At 52.2% G+C, this 16248-nt stretch overlaps 1 protein-coding gene across 3 annotated transcripts in view; it reads right to left on the bottom strand.

Annotated features, from left to right (window-relative positions):
• The window catches only part of DNAH3 (dynein axonemal heavy chain 3), a 199423-nt gene extending 185785 nt beyond the window's left edge, over positions 1-13638 (bottom strand). Inside the window, exons 1-8 of one of the 3 annotated variants that reach the window (XM_066275915.1) lie at positions 13576-13638; positions 13098-13147; positions 12291-12398; positions 10805-11027; positions 6799-6871; positions 5952-6126; positions 3620-3809; positions 1330-1525 (exon numbers count right to left, since the gene is read on the bottom strand). In XM_066275915.1, coding sequence (XP_066132012.1) covers positions 1330-1525; positions 3620-3809; positions 5952-6126; positions 6799-6871; positions 10805-11027; positions 12291-12398; positions 13098-13127 — 995 coding nt within the window. In that variant the 5' untranslated portion in view covers positions 13128-13147; positions 13576-13638. Of the gene's footprint in view, positions 1-1329; positions 1526-3619; positions 3810-5951; positions 6127-6798; positions 6872-10804; positions 11028-12290; positions 12399-13097 lie in introns of all 3 variants that reach the window. The other 2 variants (XM_066275914.1, XM_066275913.1) reach the window with 2 other exon arrangements.
• Between the last annotated feature and the right edge of the window lie 2610 nt (positions 13639-16248).

Genomic DNA, 16248 nt, shown 5'->3' with positions numbered 1-16248 from the left:
GGTAGGTGAAAATATTCTCGAATTAGTTAAGAGAGTGGCCAGGGTTGTAAAAAAAACCTGTGAAGACACAATCTACTGCATTGTCCACTTTCAAGGGGCGGATTTTATGGTGTGTGGATTTATAAGAATTTAAGGAAAGAAAAAGTGACTCTTCTCTGGACATCTACAGTGCCACTGGCCAATTTAGTGGTTGATGAGTTTGAGGGAAACTGCTGCTTGCCGTCTTGTGCTCGAACTGAGTTAACTAGAGGAGTCCGAGCTGAGCACCCACAGCGCTCACAGCTTAGAGAGAGAGACACACAGGTGAACATGCGATTGGAATGCAGTGAGACGCACGTCATAGTGGGGGCAGGGCTCACACTCACCGGGCACTCACGTTCTGAGTACTTTGTACTCACTAAGTGGTTTATTCTTCCTGCCGCCCTGCGAGGTGGCGGATCTCGCTACGCCAAACCCAGCGATGAGGCACAGAGAGATGAGGCCCACCGTCTACAGTGGCCCCTTGACACACGAGTCTCATCTGTTTCATGGCCCGAGCTCGGGACTCAATTTGCTCGTGTGTCAAATCGAGTTTCCCCATTTCAATCAATGGGGATGCAGTTAACCCATTCCGGCTTCCAAAAACCACAGGAATTTTTTGTCTTATCTGCTTTTAAATAAGTAAATGTACTTTATAAATAACAAATACATATAATATATATATGTATATATATATATATATATACACACACACACACACACACACATAATAAGAGAGAATGTAAAGAAATAAACTGGTTTATGAAGTGTATTTACCTTCAAGGTCAGGCGAAGATGCTGGCAGAGGGGAGAGGAGACATTAGCGTAACCACGGCCCTTCCCAAGTAGGAAGGTAATGAGCAATTTCACTGACAGCTGCCCAGCGCCATTTTAACAATAAAAGCGAGCAAACTCAAAAAACACAAATTTTACAAACTCATTTGCCCAACACTCGCGATTCCAACATCCGCTCGTCACCTAAAGCAAAAACCCCCGCGAGTGACGGCTCGTCTCTCAAAGGGCTCGTGACCTGAAGTGCTCGCGTGTCAAGGCACCTGGTACACTACCCCTGAGGTGTCAGAGTCCGGGTCTGGGCCCGAGCAGGCTCCACAACGGCGCTCCAGAGCTCAGAGACAGGCGTGCTGGGGGTCACAGAGGGCGCGCCCCAGTCCCCGCGCCCGAATGGTCTGGAATGTTGTCATTGCACGTGGAGGGCAGGACTCCGCCCCCGGACATGGCAGAAGCTGCTGTCTGAGACGGGAAGGGGAGGCAACAGAGAGAGGACAGGGGATTCGGGGGTGCCGTGCTTACTCTGAGAACCACAGCTCCTCCAAGCGGAGCACCATGGGGCTCCCCACGTGCAGGTGCTCCTCGCTCCACGTCTGGGCGTTCCTGTAGGCGCTGTGCCAGGGGACGGGGGCCCGGATCACTCTCTGCGGGAACCGGCGGGGGACGGTCGCGATGCAGAGCCGCTTCCTCTCCTCCGCGTCCAGGAGGATGTAGTCCACTAGAACCAACAGGACAGACGGACGCGGTCAGTGCGCGGGGACCCCGAGCACGCTGCGCTCACGCCGTCAGTGGGCGGGGACCCCGAGCACGCTGCGCTCACGCGGTCAGTGCGCGGGGACCCCGAGCACGCTGCGCTCACGCCGTCAGTGAGCGGGGACCCCGAGCACGCTGCGCTCACGCGGTCAGTGCGCGGGGACCCCCGAGCACGCTGCGCTCACGCCGTCAGCGCTTGGAAGGTGAACGCTGGAACGTGCCCCCCGGGGTTGACAAGGTCATTGGCAATCTCCCTGAGGATAACCGAGCTGGGCAGGAAGGTCCCCCACCGCTGCTCGGTGTCTTCCTCCTGAAGACAGATCAGGGGCGCAGCTGGGCCAGGTCACCGTCCGAGGCACTAAGAACTCAGGGTTGAATCCCCGTTGAGATCGTCTAGCATCCTGCGTGACAAGGGACGACTATTCGCTCTACCCCATGAATCGTTCATTCACCGGCTTCTCACGCTAACCTAGTGAGCCGGAGAAAATCAACCCAACGGATGACCGGGATACTCAGAATGGAAATTCAGAGAGGCCAGAATTTCACGAGGGAAGGAGAGAAAGACTGGGGAGAGCTTCACGGGCGAAGTGCCGTGTAAGCTGGGTCGTCAGGCCTGAGTCGGGGTGTCTCAGACAGGACAGGACCGGGAGGCAGGAGCACTGGGAGGCAGGAGCAAGCAGGACACAGAAGCGCAGTGCCACGACTTCTGTGGAATACGCTCCAGGGGCCGTTACTCCTTCTGCGGCAGACACGGCAGGTGCAGGGGTTAGAGGTTACGGTGGTGAAACAGGAGGGGCAGGTTGGGGCTGGAATTTGAAGGGTTTTCCGTGTTTCTCCCTGTGGGTTTGGTTCTCTACCCTGTCGTAGACGAGGAGCCATGACGCCGACACCTTAGAAAGTTCACTAGGACATTAGAACTTAACTAGGCAAGTTGGTAAAAAACAAAAAACAAAAACCACAGCAAAATAGCTGTTGTCCAGATAAAACAGGAAGGTAGGGGACTCGCACCGTCACCCTTCCTCTTTGAGGTGTGTCTCACACCACTCACCATCATCAAATACTGCCCATGACCAACTGTGAACACAAGACCCCGGGTCAGGGACGCAGGGCAGTGAGGATCAATCAGACATCCTTTACCACCCAAGAGCTACCGGTCTCATGAGGCGGGTAAGACCCACGAGGACGGCAAAGCCAAGGCCAGCCTCACAGAACGGCACAGAAGTTCCAAAGCAGCACAGAGGACGCAGCGACCTCCGATGACTGGAGAGAGGTAGAAACACTTGTGGAAAGAGGCAGGCATTGAGCATGACTTTAAATGTTGAGTCGGCCCTGGCTAACCGTTGTGCTGTCCCTGGGGGAGTAGCACCTGTTGCCTCACCTGGGAGCCTGTTAGAAATGCAGAACCTGCCCTGGCCGGTTGGCTCAGTGGTAGAGCATTGGCCCAGGATGTGGATATCCCAGGTTTGATTCCCGGTCAGGGCACATAGGAGAAGCACCCATCTGCTTCTCCCCCCTTCCACTCCTCTCTTTTCTTTCTCTCTCTCTCTCTCTCCCTCTTCTGCAGCCATGGCTCAATTGGAGCAACTTGACTCCAAGCACTGAGGATGGCTCCATGGCCTCCGCCTCAGGTGCTAAGAAGAGCTTGGTTGCTGAGCAACAGAGCAGCACCCCAGATGGGCAGAGCATCGCCCCCTAGTGGGCTTACTGGGTGGATCCTGGTTGGAGTGCATGCGGGAGTTTGTCTCAGCCTCCCCTCCTCTCACTGAATTTAAAAAAAGAAAGAAAGAAAACAGGAATTCAGGAACTTGGGTCTGCCTCAGATCTATGCATCCGAGTCTGCATTCTAAGCAGACCACCAGGCTACGTGGAGGCACATTAACGTGAGAGGAGGGCAGGTCTAGCCATGAGGGATGGGGGTCTGAGGGGGGCACGCGAATGAAAAGTTAGACGACGCTTCTGGCGTTGTCAGAGGAACCGGAGTTGAGGACTGAGAGTGCGAGTGAGGAACGCAGGAGCCCCCCACCTGGGAGCCCCCTGCCCCAGCTCCTCCCAGCCTCACCTGTGCTTTTCATCAGGCTGCTGTAATAGTCCTTCTCCTTCTCCTCCACGAGGCGCTTCACCAGGGGCTCCAGGCGGGGGCTTGCCAGGAGTGTGTGAGGAATCAGCTTCGAAATCCGAACCATCACCTCATCCTCTTCCGGGGCAATCATGTCTTTCCGGACCCCGTTGGCCAGATAGTAAGAGTATCGCTTCCACACACAAACCACCAGCGAGAGAGTGAGCGTGGCCGGTGAAGTGCGTGCCCACCTGCCCCCACCCGTCAGCTGCCTGGAGGCCGTGTTAACACCGCCCCCCGTCCCCCACCCCCTACTGGCGACAAGCGTGCTTTTCTGGGCCCTGTGACTTCACACTTGTCACTCTAAGATCCCTGGCACATTTCTCCTGTGAGTGACTCCGGTGGCGCTGTGGATAAAGCGTCCACCTGGAATGTTGAGGTTGCCGGTTTGAGACCCTGGGCTTGTCTGGTCAAGGCACATATGGGAGTGGGTGCTTCCTGCTCCTCCCCCTTCTCTCTCTCTCTCTCTCTCTCCTCTCTCCAAAATGAAATTTAAAAAGAGAGAGAGAGAAATGACAAGCTCCTTAAATGGACTGAGATAATTCACTGTCCTCCACAACTCTGATCCTCCACAGAGCCCTGGACCCTGTGACTTGGAGCTATCCGTTCTGGGGGGAAAAAAGTCCCCAAAGCCCTAGTGAGACTCACAATGGTTCTTCTAATCCAGTCCAGGGCTTTTGGAGTTTAGAAAAGCCACAGACGTCCACACTGAACAAAAATGGCCATCGTGACCTGGTGACACCAGGAAGTTCTGTTTATCCAGGGTTTGCCTTTACGCTGCCGGGCGGCTCAGTGGCTCCGGAAACCAGTGATTTCAGACGGATGAGAAGCACCAAGTGCGGAAAAGGGTCTGAAATCAGCTTTGAGCGCCCGGTGCCCAACTGTCTGTGGTCGGAAGAGGCTGCACCCACCTTTCTCCCGTCTCGATGGAAGCTGATTACACGGGAAAAACTTCCACGCTCCCTCATGACCAGCGCTGTCTGAGGTGGGGAGAGAGGCTCTTATCGAAGTGCGATTCACAGTTCCCCTCCTCAGGTAGTTTGGGATTTTTTTAAAAAAAAAACAAGCACCCCAAATGCTTCTATCTTCAGGCGATTTTGAGAAATGGTGGGGAGGCTCTTAAGAGCACAGAAAGTAGCAGGCAGCCCTGGTCTCAGTTCCAGCTTTGTCTCTTCCTGACTGTGTAACCCTGAGAAAGCTGTTGAAATCAGCCTAACCCCCAATGTCCACACCTGGACAACAGGAACAAACACAGCACCCAGGTTTTCAATGGGGTCAGCGTGGGCTTGCCATGGAATGGTGCCAACAGCACATAGAAACTGTTAGTTTTCTTTGTTACTCGTTCTAGGACACGCTATAAACACTTAGGCTGTCTGCTCTAAAGTTTCACTGTTCTTCTTTTAAGACAGAGGTTAGAAACTCAGAACGCTATCTGGAATCGCACAGGCAGCGTTCACTAGTGAAAGTCGGGCTGGACCTAAAAAAAATAACAGTCAAGACTGGTGGAGACGGACAGATCGGAGAATGTAATTCTCACCTAAAGGAGGCATTTGCTACTCAGCTTTAAATATCTAAATTTTTTTCAAGAGAGGTTAAGAGTCTAGCTTATGGGAGATTCCCTTCATTTTCAAAACACGTCGACAGGTCCCAAAATCAGCCTGTGGTAGGGTTGCCGGCCATCTTGGGATATATTAATACTTAGACGGAAAAATTACTCATTGCTTATCTGAAATTCAAATTTAACTGGGTGTCTTGTTTTGTGTTTGTTTTGTTTCGTTTTCTCAAAATCTGGTGCCCCTCGCCTGCGAGCTGATGTTCTCAGGGGGCCCAAAGGTAGTGATTTCTGAGACTTTACTAGAGCAGAGGATTTACTCACAGACTCACACACACAGACACACACACACACACACACACCCTCACTTTAGTAGACTGTCCGAGCCTCTGGACTTCGGTATTTTAACATTTTTTATGTATTGGTTTTAGTGAGAGAGGAAGGTAGGGATTGGGGGGAGGAGAGAGAGAGTCAGAAACATCAATCTGTCTCCTGGATGTGCCCTGACCAGGACTCGAACTGGCAACCTTTGCCAGGTCGAATTGCACTTTGGGATGTGTTCTCACCAGCCGAGCTATCTCTGGCCAGCCGGGGCGGGACGTGGGTATTTTAAAAGCGTGCCCTGGGTGATTCTGCTGCCCCCCCGCCCCGGGATGGAGTCAGGGAGATGCCCGCAGTCACTATCACCCACAGCCTGGCGGAGAGGAAGCGACAGGAATGTACCTCCAGGTCTGACTCAGACGGCTTGGTTTCTTTCCTTTCTGCGTCCCTCTCACTCTCCAGCATCGCGGCCATCTGCTCTTCTGGACTCATCGGTCTGCTTCCCGGGGGGGTCCCAGGGGCCACCGTCTCCGTCCCCCTGGCGGAAGAGGTGGACGTGCTGTGGGCCAGTTTGGTCCTGAAAAAAGAGATGCAGCTCAGCTCCTGGTCCTGTGCTGTCAGTGGAAGCCCCCTCCTCTGTGGGTCATCTAGTGGCAGGTCGATGATGACCTCTAACCACGGAATACTGCACAGGTATGTTAGCATTGGTTTTGCTCAATTGTTAATTGATTAATTCATTAATTTTTTTGTGAGAGAGACAGAGAGAGGGACAGATAGGGACAGACAGACAGGAAAGGAGAAAGACAAGAAGCATCAACTCTTTGTTGCACATCTTAATTGTTCATTGATTACTTTTTCATATGTGCCATCCTCTGCTCAAGCCAGTGACCTTGGGCTCAAGCCAGCGACCATGGGGTCACATCTATGATCCCACGCTCAAGCCAGTGACCCCACGCTCAAGCTGGTGAGCCTGCACTCAAGCCAGTGACCTCAGGGTTTCGAACCTGGGTCCTCTGCATCCCAGGTCGATGATCTATCCACTGAGCCACCACCTGATCAGGCTAATTGTTTTTATTTAGAGTCTAAAATTATTTTGGATTAAGGAGATTAGTGGGGAAAACAGAAACCGTTGGTCACTGGGTATCCGGTAACTCTCTGAAGCAGAGAGCAGAGCACGGCTCCGGGGAGACCACAGTGTTCTGTTCAGCCTGCTACCCTGAGATTTCTTGTACCCCCAGGGACACCTTACCTGGCAGCATCCTCTTTGTCTCTGGGAGAGAACTTCCTTTTCTTCTTGTTGGGTTTTGATAAGCTCTCTGTTGCTAGAATAATGGAGAAGAAAGACAACAGTGCTGGGCAGTGGCCTTGGGCCACCTTCTGTCCACAGGAATGTGACTCACAGGAGCACACTAAGGGGTGAACGTGGTACAGTAGACAAGGTAGGAGATGTAGGCTCCAGTTTCACCAGCACCACTAAATACCTGTGTGACCCTGAAGAAGTGATGTCATCACTCCAGGCCTCAGCTCACCCAGCTGTGAAATGGGGATGAGCATACTGTCCGTCCATCCATCCATCCATCCATCTACCCACTCACCCACCCATCCACCCACCCACCCATTCATCCATCTATCCATCCATCCACCCACATCCATCCATCCATCCACTCATCAATCCACCCACCCACCATCCACCCATCCACCCATCCATCCACCCATGACCCACCCACCCACCATCCACCCATCCACACATCCACCCATCCATCCATCCACCCATCAATCCACCCACCCACCGTCCACCCATCCACCCATCCATCCATCCATCCATCCACCTACATCCATCCATCCATCCATCCACCCACCCATCCATCCACCCATCCATTTATCCATCCACCCACCCATCCACCCATCCATCCATCCACCCATCCATCCATCCATCCATCCATCCACCTATCCATCCACCCACCCACCCATCCACTCATCCACCCACCCACCCATCCACTCATCCATCCATCCATCCATCCACCCATCCTCCCACCCATCCACCCATTCATCCACCCATCCATTTATCCATCCACCCACCCATCCACCCATCCATCCATCCATCCATCCACCCATATCCATCCATCCATCCATCCATCCACCTATCCATCCACCCACCCACCCATCCACACATCCACCCATCCACCCATCCACCCACCCATCCACCCATCCATCCATCCATCCATTCACCCATATCCATCCATCCATCCATCCATCCACCTATCCATCCACCCATCCACCCATCCACCCACCCATCCACCCATCCATCCATCCATCCATCCACCCATATCCATCCATCCATCCATCCATCCATCCATCCACCTATCCATCCACCCACCCACCCATCCACACATCCACCCATCCACCCATCCACCCATCCATCCATCCATCCATCCATCCATCCATCCATCCATCCACCCATCCATCCATCCATCCATCCATCCATCCATCCATCCATCCATCTATCCATCCATCCATCCATCCATCCACCTATCCATCCACCCACCCACCCATCCACTCATCCATCCATCCATCCACTCATCCATCCACCCATCCACCCATCCACTCATCCATCCATCCATCCACTCATCCATCCACCCATCCACCCATCCACTCATCCATCCATCCATCCACTCATCCATTCATCCATCCACCCATCCATCCATTCATCCACCCACCCACCCACACATCCACCCACCCACCCACACATCCACCCACTGACCCACCCATCCACCCACTGACCCACCCAACCATCCATCCATCCATCCACCCGTCCATCCATCCGTGTGACAGGTATTAATAACTGCCTGCTCAATTCGCTCTCCAACCCAGTTGCTCTGTTTTCTAAATGTCAGCTGTATTTTTATTTCATATTTTTCTTTAAATAGACTCAGACTTTTAAACTTACTATATTTATTTTAAAGGGAATATTATAAGATTATCATAAATTAAAAACTGGTATCATTTGCAATAAAGGTAATTATTGCAAATAGAAAAACAGTATCATTTGCAAGAGACGGTAACTACAAGTAATTTAAATAAATGACATAACATTCTACTATTAAACTTGCTTTAAGTTTTTAGCCTAAGAAAATTAACAGGTAATAGAAAAAGGTTAACAACACACTAATATTTTTTCTTTTCTTTTTTTTAGTACGAGAGACAGACAGAAAGGAAGGGAGAGAGATGAGAAGCATCAATTCTTTGTTGCGGCACCTTAGTTGCTCATTGATTGCTTTCTCGTATGTGCCTTGACTGGGGGCTACAGCAGAGCAAGTGACCCCTTTCTCGAGCCAGTGACCTTGGGCTTCAAGCTAGTGACCTTTGGGCTCAAGCCAGCAAGCATGGGGTCACGTCTATGATCCCACGCTCAAGCTGCCCCCCCCCACTCAAGGCAGATGAGTCTGCGCTGAAGCGGTGACTTCGGGATTTCAAACCTGGGACCTCAGTGTCCCAGGCTGACACTCTATCCACTGTGCCACCACTGATCAGGCAACAACATAATAATATGAAGTTGACATTCTCAGAGTCAAAGAGAGCTTAAGACTCAATATGTATTTTTGAGTTCATACTTGAGCTCCTCATTCTATTCCAAGTATAACAGTAATAGACAAAATCATCTTTAAAAATTAAAAAGACATTGTTTCTACATCTAACAAGATTACTGAAGGATTCCTTTCAACAGATATATGTACCCAGAGGGATTAAACAAATTAATACACACACACACACACACACACTACCATAGTGAGCCTGACCAGACAGTGGCACAGTGGGTAGTGTTGGTGTGGGATGTTGAGGACCCAGGTTTGATGCCTTGAGGTCACCAGCTTGAGCATGGGGTTGCCAGCTTGAGAGTGGGATCACAGACATAACCCAATGGTTGCTGGTTTGAGCCCAAGGTCACTGGCTTGAGCAAGGGGTCACTGGCTTGGTTGGAACCCCCCGGTCAAGGCACATATGAGAAAGCAATCAATGAACAACTAAGGTGCCTCTCCCTACCTGTCTGTCTGTCTCTCTCTCACTCGCTAAAAACATACATACATACATACATGCATACATACATACAGTACTATGGTCAGCAGCTTCCAAGATGGCCCCCAATGACCTCCACTCCCTGGCTTCATGCCCTTATGAAATCCCCTGGAATGTGGGCTTGGCACCTCACTTCTAACAGACAGAAAATGGCAAAAGTGATCAAACAACACTTCCACACCTAAGTTCCAAAACAGACGGTGGACTCTGTCTTGCTGGCTCTGTTTTGGCTTCTGTTGTCTCCCCTGCTTCCTCTGAGGGAAGCCGGAAGCTATGGCAGCTCTGTCACGAGGGCAGGTGGCAGGAGGTTGATGTCTACCACCAGCAAGTGAGCGAGGGCTGCCTCTGAGTGAGCTTGGAGGAGGGTCCTTCCCTCGAGACTTCAGATGACTGTGGCCCTGGCTGGCACCTTGACTGCACGCTTATGAGAGACTGAGCCACAACCACCCAGTTAAGATTCCTGACCCTCAGAAGCTATAAGATAATAATACATGGTGGTTGTTTTAAACTGTTACTTTTTTGTTATTTAGTGAGAGGAGGGGAGGCAGACACAGACTGCTGCACGCAACCCAACCGGGATCCACCCGGCAAACCCACTAGGGGGTGATGATGCTCTGCCCATCTGGGCTGTTGCTCCGTTGCTCAGCAACCAAGCTTTTCTTAGCACCTGAGGCAGAGGCCATAGAGCCATCCTCAGTGCCTGGGGCTAACTTGCTCCAATAGAGCCTTGGCTGCCAATAGAGCCTTGGCTGTAGGAAGAGAAGAGAGAGAAAGAGAGAGAGAGAAGCAAGAAGGGGAAGGGTGGAGAAACAGATGGACACTTCTCCTGTGTGCCCTGGCCAGGAATCAAACCCAGGACATCCACACACCGGGCCAATGCTCTGCCACTGAGCCAGGGCCTTAAACTGTTAAGTTTTGAGGTAATTGTTATATAGCAATCAATTCACACAAGTGCATAGAGAACAGTTCGTGGTACATTGTCTCGTAAGGTTTGTGGTGTATGGCAAATGTGGCGTGAACCACAACCATCATTCCCACTTGGTAGATGAGGAGAAGGAGGCTCTCTGAGGTTATCCCAAATTAGCTGCAGCCAGAGGGGAAGCCGGGTCTAGAACCCCGGCGTTCCGATTCTCCCTCCGCGACCTCATTTAGAGCCTGGCGCGGCACGCGGCCCCAGTTACCTGATGGCAGCCCCTGAAGGGTCCTTTCCCTGGGGACACTGATGGTGACCGGCTGGCAGACCTTCCACAGGTCCTTCAGCTTCAGGTCCTGAGCTGTCACGGAGTAATTGTTGGCGATGGAATCGCTGGGCCCGCGGTGGTGGTGCTGCTCTTTGAAGGGCGCGGCCAGGGTCCACGAGGTGCGTTGCATCAAGGGGGGGTAGGCGCTGTGCACCAGGACAGTCTGCAACGGAGGAAGTGCTGAGGGAGGCACGGGTGGGGGGGGCATCTCTGCGGAGCCTGGGCTCTGAGGGACCCCGGCTGTGCTCCCACCTAGACGCATGGAGTCCCCCACGTGCCTTACGCTGTTCCTATCTTCTGCAAACTCATTGCAGATTCTTTTTTTTTTTTTTTTTCCTGAAGTTGGAAACAGGGAGGCAGTCAGACAGACTCCCGCATGCGCCCGACCAGGATCCACCTGGCACGCCCACCAGGGGGCGATGCTCTGCCCATCTGGGGCCATTGCTCCGTTGCAACCAGAGCCATTCTAGCACCTGAGGCAGAGGCCACAGAGCCATCCTCAATGCCTGGGCCATCTTTGCTCCAATGGAGCCTTGGCTGCGGGAGGGGAAGAGAGAGACATAGAGGAAGGAGAGGGGGAGGGGTGGAGAAGCAGATGGGTGCTTCTCCTGTGTGCCCTGGCCGGGAATCAAACCCGGGACTCCTGCATGCCAGGCCTACACTCTACCACTGAGTCAACCGGCCAGGGCCACAAATTCTTGTTTGAATGGATGCCAATTGTCATTCTTTGACAAACTGTGATCATGATTTCTGAAGTCAAGGACAATGGCTACCTGACCAGGCGGTGGTGCAGTGGATAGAATGTCGGACTGGGATGTGGAGGACCCAGGTTCGAGACCCCAAGGTCGCCAGCTTGAGCGCAGGCTCATCTGGTTTGAGCAAAAGCTCACCAGCTTAGACCCAAGGTTGCTGGCTCGAGCAAGGGGTCACTCGGTCTGCTGAAGGCCCACAGTCAAGGCACATATGAGAAAGCAATCAATGAACAACTAAGGTGTCACAATGAAAAACTGATGGTTGATGCTTCTCATCTCTCTCCATTCCTGTCTGTCTGTCCCTATCTGTCCCTCTCTCTCTGTCTCTGTAAAAATAAATAAATAAATAAAGGACAATGGCTGACTTTCCATGGACGGGAAGTCGGTGGGTCAGGTCATTGATTTCTATTATCTTTATTCCTTACAGGCCTGGCTATACAGTAAACATAATTCCTCTTAACAATGGAAAGTGAAGAAATTCAGAGAGTTTAAAGGACACAGCAGGTAAGAAAGAAGGTCCGGTGCTTTGTGCGACTGCATAGCGCTTTCTCCCTCCGCGCTGTAGCCTTTTCCATGACAGAGATGACCCGAGGCAGGAAACCCAGCGGGGAAGCCCTGAGTCCCCGCCCTCCGCTGGTGCAGGCAGGAGGCCAGCAGCCCAGGGATGGGCCTACCTTGTAGATTTCAGACGGCTCCGCGTTAGCAGAAGCAGGCAGTGGGGGCAGCTCCGGGGGCTGCGCCTTGGGGTGGCTCATGTGATGTACTGAGTCATTCCGGGGGATCTGTGGGAGGTTGGAACAAAGTCACTCTTTAGAAGCTAGGAAAGCCTGCCTGACCTGCAGTGGGGCCATTTAAAATGTGGCACCGGAGTGCACGGCCCACCAGTGGACATGGGCTTTACAGCCAAGATTCCGGCCCCTGGGTCGGGCAGAACTGTTCCTTTCATGTGGCTCATTTCTGAGTAGACGTGATGCCTAGCACATCCTTCAGACGGGCCATTCCCAAGTGCTGGCCTGGGGACCCGTGATAGCAGCATCACTCGCGTCTTAGCTAAAAATACAGACTCCAAGGCCCTACTCCGAAACTCTGGGAAGGAATGAGGCCAAGAGTCTCTGTTGGAAGACACTCCTCAGTCAAGATATTCTGATGAGCAGCCCGTAGGGGGAAACCGTGGGCTGCAATCTACGGTCTAATCACCTCGGAAGGGAAGGGGCAAGGGACAAGAGGTGTCTACTCTGGAAAATTTCCCAGTAAAACTCGAGGATTGGACTAACACAGCCTGATTCAGCAAAAACGCATGATTTCAACAGATACAGCCTAAACCGGGGATTAGCCCACTGGTTCGGTCCAGGAATCTAACATGGCAATGGGTCTATGATTGAATCAGCCCCTCCCTCGTTTACTCCCCAACGCCCTCTGTTGGTGAAAATATAGTTAAAAAAGAAAGAAAGAAAGAAATACACTTCAAAGTCCATACATACCGCTGGAGGTGAGCAATCCCTGTCATTCATGTCGTGCCTTCCAACTGGAACTGTGAAACGATGAATAAAGAGCTCTCGCCTTCTCCCTCTCCTGCCAGTGGCTCTGAAACTCCCAATTCCCTGTCACATACTGGGAATGACACACACACACAATGGAACTTTCCAGATGTTCTGAAAGTTCTGTTCACAGGGCTGCCTCTATGAGGTCATGGGCTTCAGCCCCCCCCCCCGAGGGGCTCCCTGGTAGCAGAGGAGAAAAGGGGGAGCCAGGTCATGGGTCACAGAGAGGCAGCACCGGAGTCCCTGCTGGGATTTGCGCTGTGGCTCCGCCCCCTATCCTGCGATGGCCGCTCCTCCTTTGCACCAAGAGCCGTTCCCCTCGGATCTTGTCCAGGATCACAGCGAGTTCGCTGGAAAAACTGGAGCCGAGTTACCTTTAAAACAGAGAATAGGGAGGAAGCACCCTGCAAAACAATACCCCTTGGCAGCCTGAGCTCTTCTCTCTCCTCTTCCCTTTAACATGGGAGGAGCTGGACCCGGGACCCTGGAGCCAGGATACAGCGTCTGTTGCTAAGGAAGGCGAGGCCTCTGCTGTGCCCAGCTGCAAGCCTGGGCTTGACTTCGCTCAGTGTCCTGCTCTCTCCCTCTGACGGTGGCTCAGCCAGGCAGCAGGAAATATGGTGACAGAAGGGGAGGCCTCTGCTGCGTCCAGCTACAAGCCTGGGCTTGACTTCGCTCAGTGTCCTGGTCTCTCCCTCTGACGGCGGTTCAGCCAGGCAGCGGGAAGTATGGTGACAGAAGGCGAGGCCTCTGCTGTGCCCAGCTACAAGCCTGGGCTTGACTTCGCTCAGTGTCCTGGTCTCTCTCCTTTTGACGGCGGCTCAGCCAGGCAGCAGGAAATATGGTGACAGAAGGGGAGGCCTCTGCTGTGCCCAGCTACAAGCCTGGGCTTGACTTCGCTCAGTGTCCTGGCCTCTCTTCTTTTGACGGCGGTTCAGCCAGGCAGCGGGAAATATGGTGACAGAAGGGGAGGTGGGAGGGTGTTTAGCAGTGACCCAGGAATGCAGAAGTGAATGGCATTAAGGGATTGTGCCTCTGGAATTAGAATTTGAAGTAAACAACAAAGAATATTCTACTATAAGTATGCCCATTCAACAGTTGAACACACTAATATTAAAAAATTATGCTGGCTCTGATCAGTTGCTTCAGTGGTAGAGCGTTGGCTCCGTGTGTGGATGTCTCAGGTTTGATTCCTGGTCATGACACACAGGAGAAGTGCCCATCTGCTTCTCCACCCTTTCTCCTCTCCGTCCCCTCTCTCTCTCTCTCTCTCTCTCTCTTCCTCTCCTGCAGCCATGGCTCGATTGGAGTGAGTTGGCCCCAGGCACTGAGGATGACTCCATGGCCTCTGCCTGAGGCACTCAGAAGAGCCTGGTTGCTGAGCAATGGAACAACACTCCAGATGGGCAGACCATCACCTCCCTAGTGGGCTTTCTGGGTGGATCCTGGTCAGGGCGCATGTGAGAGTCTGTCTCTGCCTCCCTCCTCTCATTAAAAATAAAAATAAATGAATAAATAAATATGATGCTGCTTTCCTGAAATTGAAATGAAATCAGGCGTCCTTCATTTTTATTTCCTAAATCTGGCAATAGAGAGAGAAGAGGTCCACTGGGGTCTATGCTGTCCCCATCTCTGTGGTTTGAACAGCTGACGGTCTCAATCTGCTGCTGGAAAATTCACACATTTATTTCCTTTCTGGAGCCCAGGGCTCCTCACAGGTCTTTGCTAAGGCTGCTCAGCCAGAGCAAGAAGAGACTGCACGTGGATTTGTTTTACTGACCCATCAAGTGGTCGTCAAGAGCCACGTCCTGATGCTGTGGAGGGAGGCTGACACCCCGGCCATCTGGGAATAAAGAATGTTGCGGAGAGGGCCGCCAACACCCAAGGAGAATGACGAGAGGTGGGAAGAATTGGGGGATTCACAGCGGCGCCCCTAGATGGCGCCCTTCAACAAAACTCCCCGTGGAAGTCCCAGTTCAGCTTTCCAAGACAACACCCACCAGGGAACAAAACAAACAAAAAACTTTTCCCCCACGTGGGGCACCCATCATATTGCAGCTGAACCAAGCGCAGGAAGGCGCACACAAGAAAGAGCTAAACATACAACTCAGAGACACGTTGTCTGTCCACGTCCATCAGCTTCCATTCACCATGAGCTCCCCTATTCTTGGCTGTTGTGCATGCAGTTAGAACTCAATTCCTGAGGGGTCTTTTTTTTCTTTCTTATTATTATCCCAAGCTTATTTTTCCATCTACCGGCCTGATGACTTCTAGAAACATGAGTTTGCTGAAATAATACCGTTAAATATTTGGGAGCCCGTGTTCCCGCCGGGTGCTAATCCTCACTGCAAGTCTGTGCCTGCTTTTCTCTTTGCCGGGAGAGTTATTTTTCAGGACGCTATGGACACGGGCCACAGAGATGTAAGTCAACACAGGTCCTCAGATGGAAAGTCCCTGGGCAATAGCAGGCCGGTGCTCAGGTCTATCACTTTACAGATAAAGGGGAGGCTCAGAGAGGTCACACACACAAATTCATACAGTCAGCCCTGGGACCAGAACCCAAACATCCTGCACCCCCCTGGAGGACATTCCTGCAAGCGGAAACCCCCAACCTCCTAATCCCCTAAACCTCAGACGTTCTGCTAATGAACTGGCTGCATGTTCAATCACGAACCTTCCCAAAGATATTATATATAAACTAGCCCATCAGCCAAGAGTGTTAGGGGCAGCTTTTCAGACCCAAGTCCACTGACTTCTCTAGTAGCTGCAAAAATTTGGATTAAAGACACTCTGGTATCTACTCAGTCCCTGCCTCTCGTGAATTGATTAAAAAGGCAACAGGAGACACCAATCCCAGCATGTTCCAGTAATAACTGGACAATAAAAAAAAGAAAAGAAAAATGGAGATGCTCATCTAATCAGCCTGGAAGCCTCTCACGGGCTCAGGATGCTTGCACTTGAGATGGTTTAGAAACCATGCAGTCGAAATCCTCCTTCCGACACCCTGAGCTCCAGACCGGCTTCCAGAAGGAAGTCCTGCCGCGGGGGAGTCCTAGGCCCCCCAGAGCCCGTTCTCCGCTGTCCGGCCACC

This window comes from Saccopteryx bilineata, chromosome 4 (assembly GCF_036850765.1).
Source record: "Saccopteryx bilineata isolate mSacBil1 chromosome 4, mSacBil1_pri_phased_curated, whole genome shotgun sequence".
In the NCBI taxonomy this organism is placed as follows: domain Eukaryota; kingdom Metazoa; phylum Chordata; class Mammalia; order Chiroptera; family Emballonuridae; genus Saccopteryx; species Saccopteryx bilineata.
Note: the sequence above shows the minus strand (reverse complement) of the source record. Positions and strands in the feature narration are given on the sequence as shown.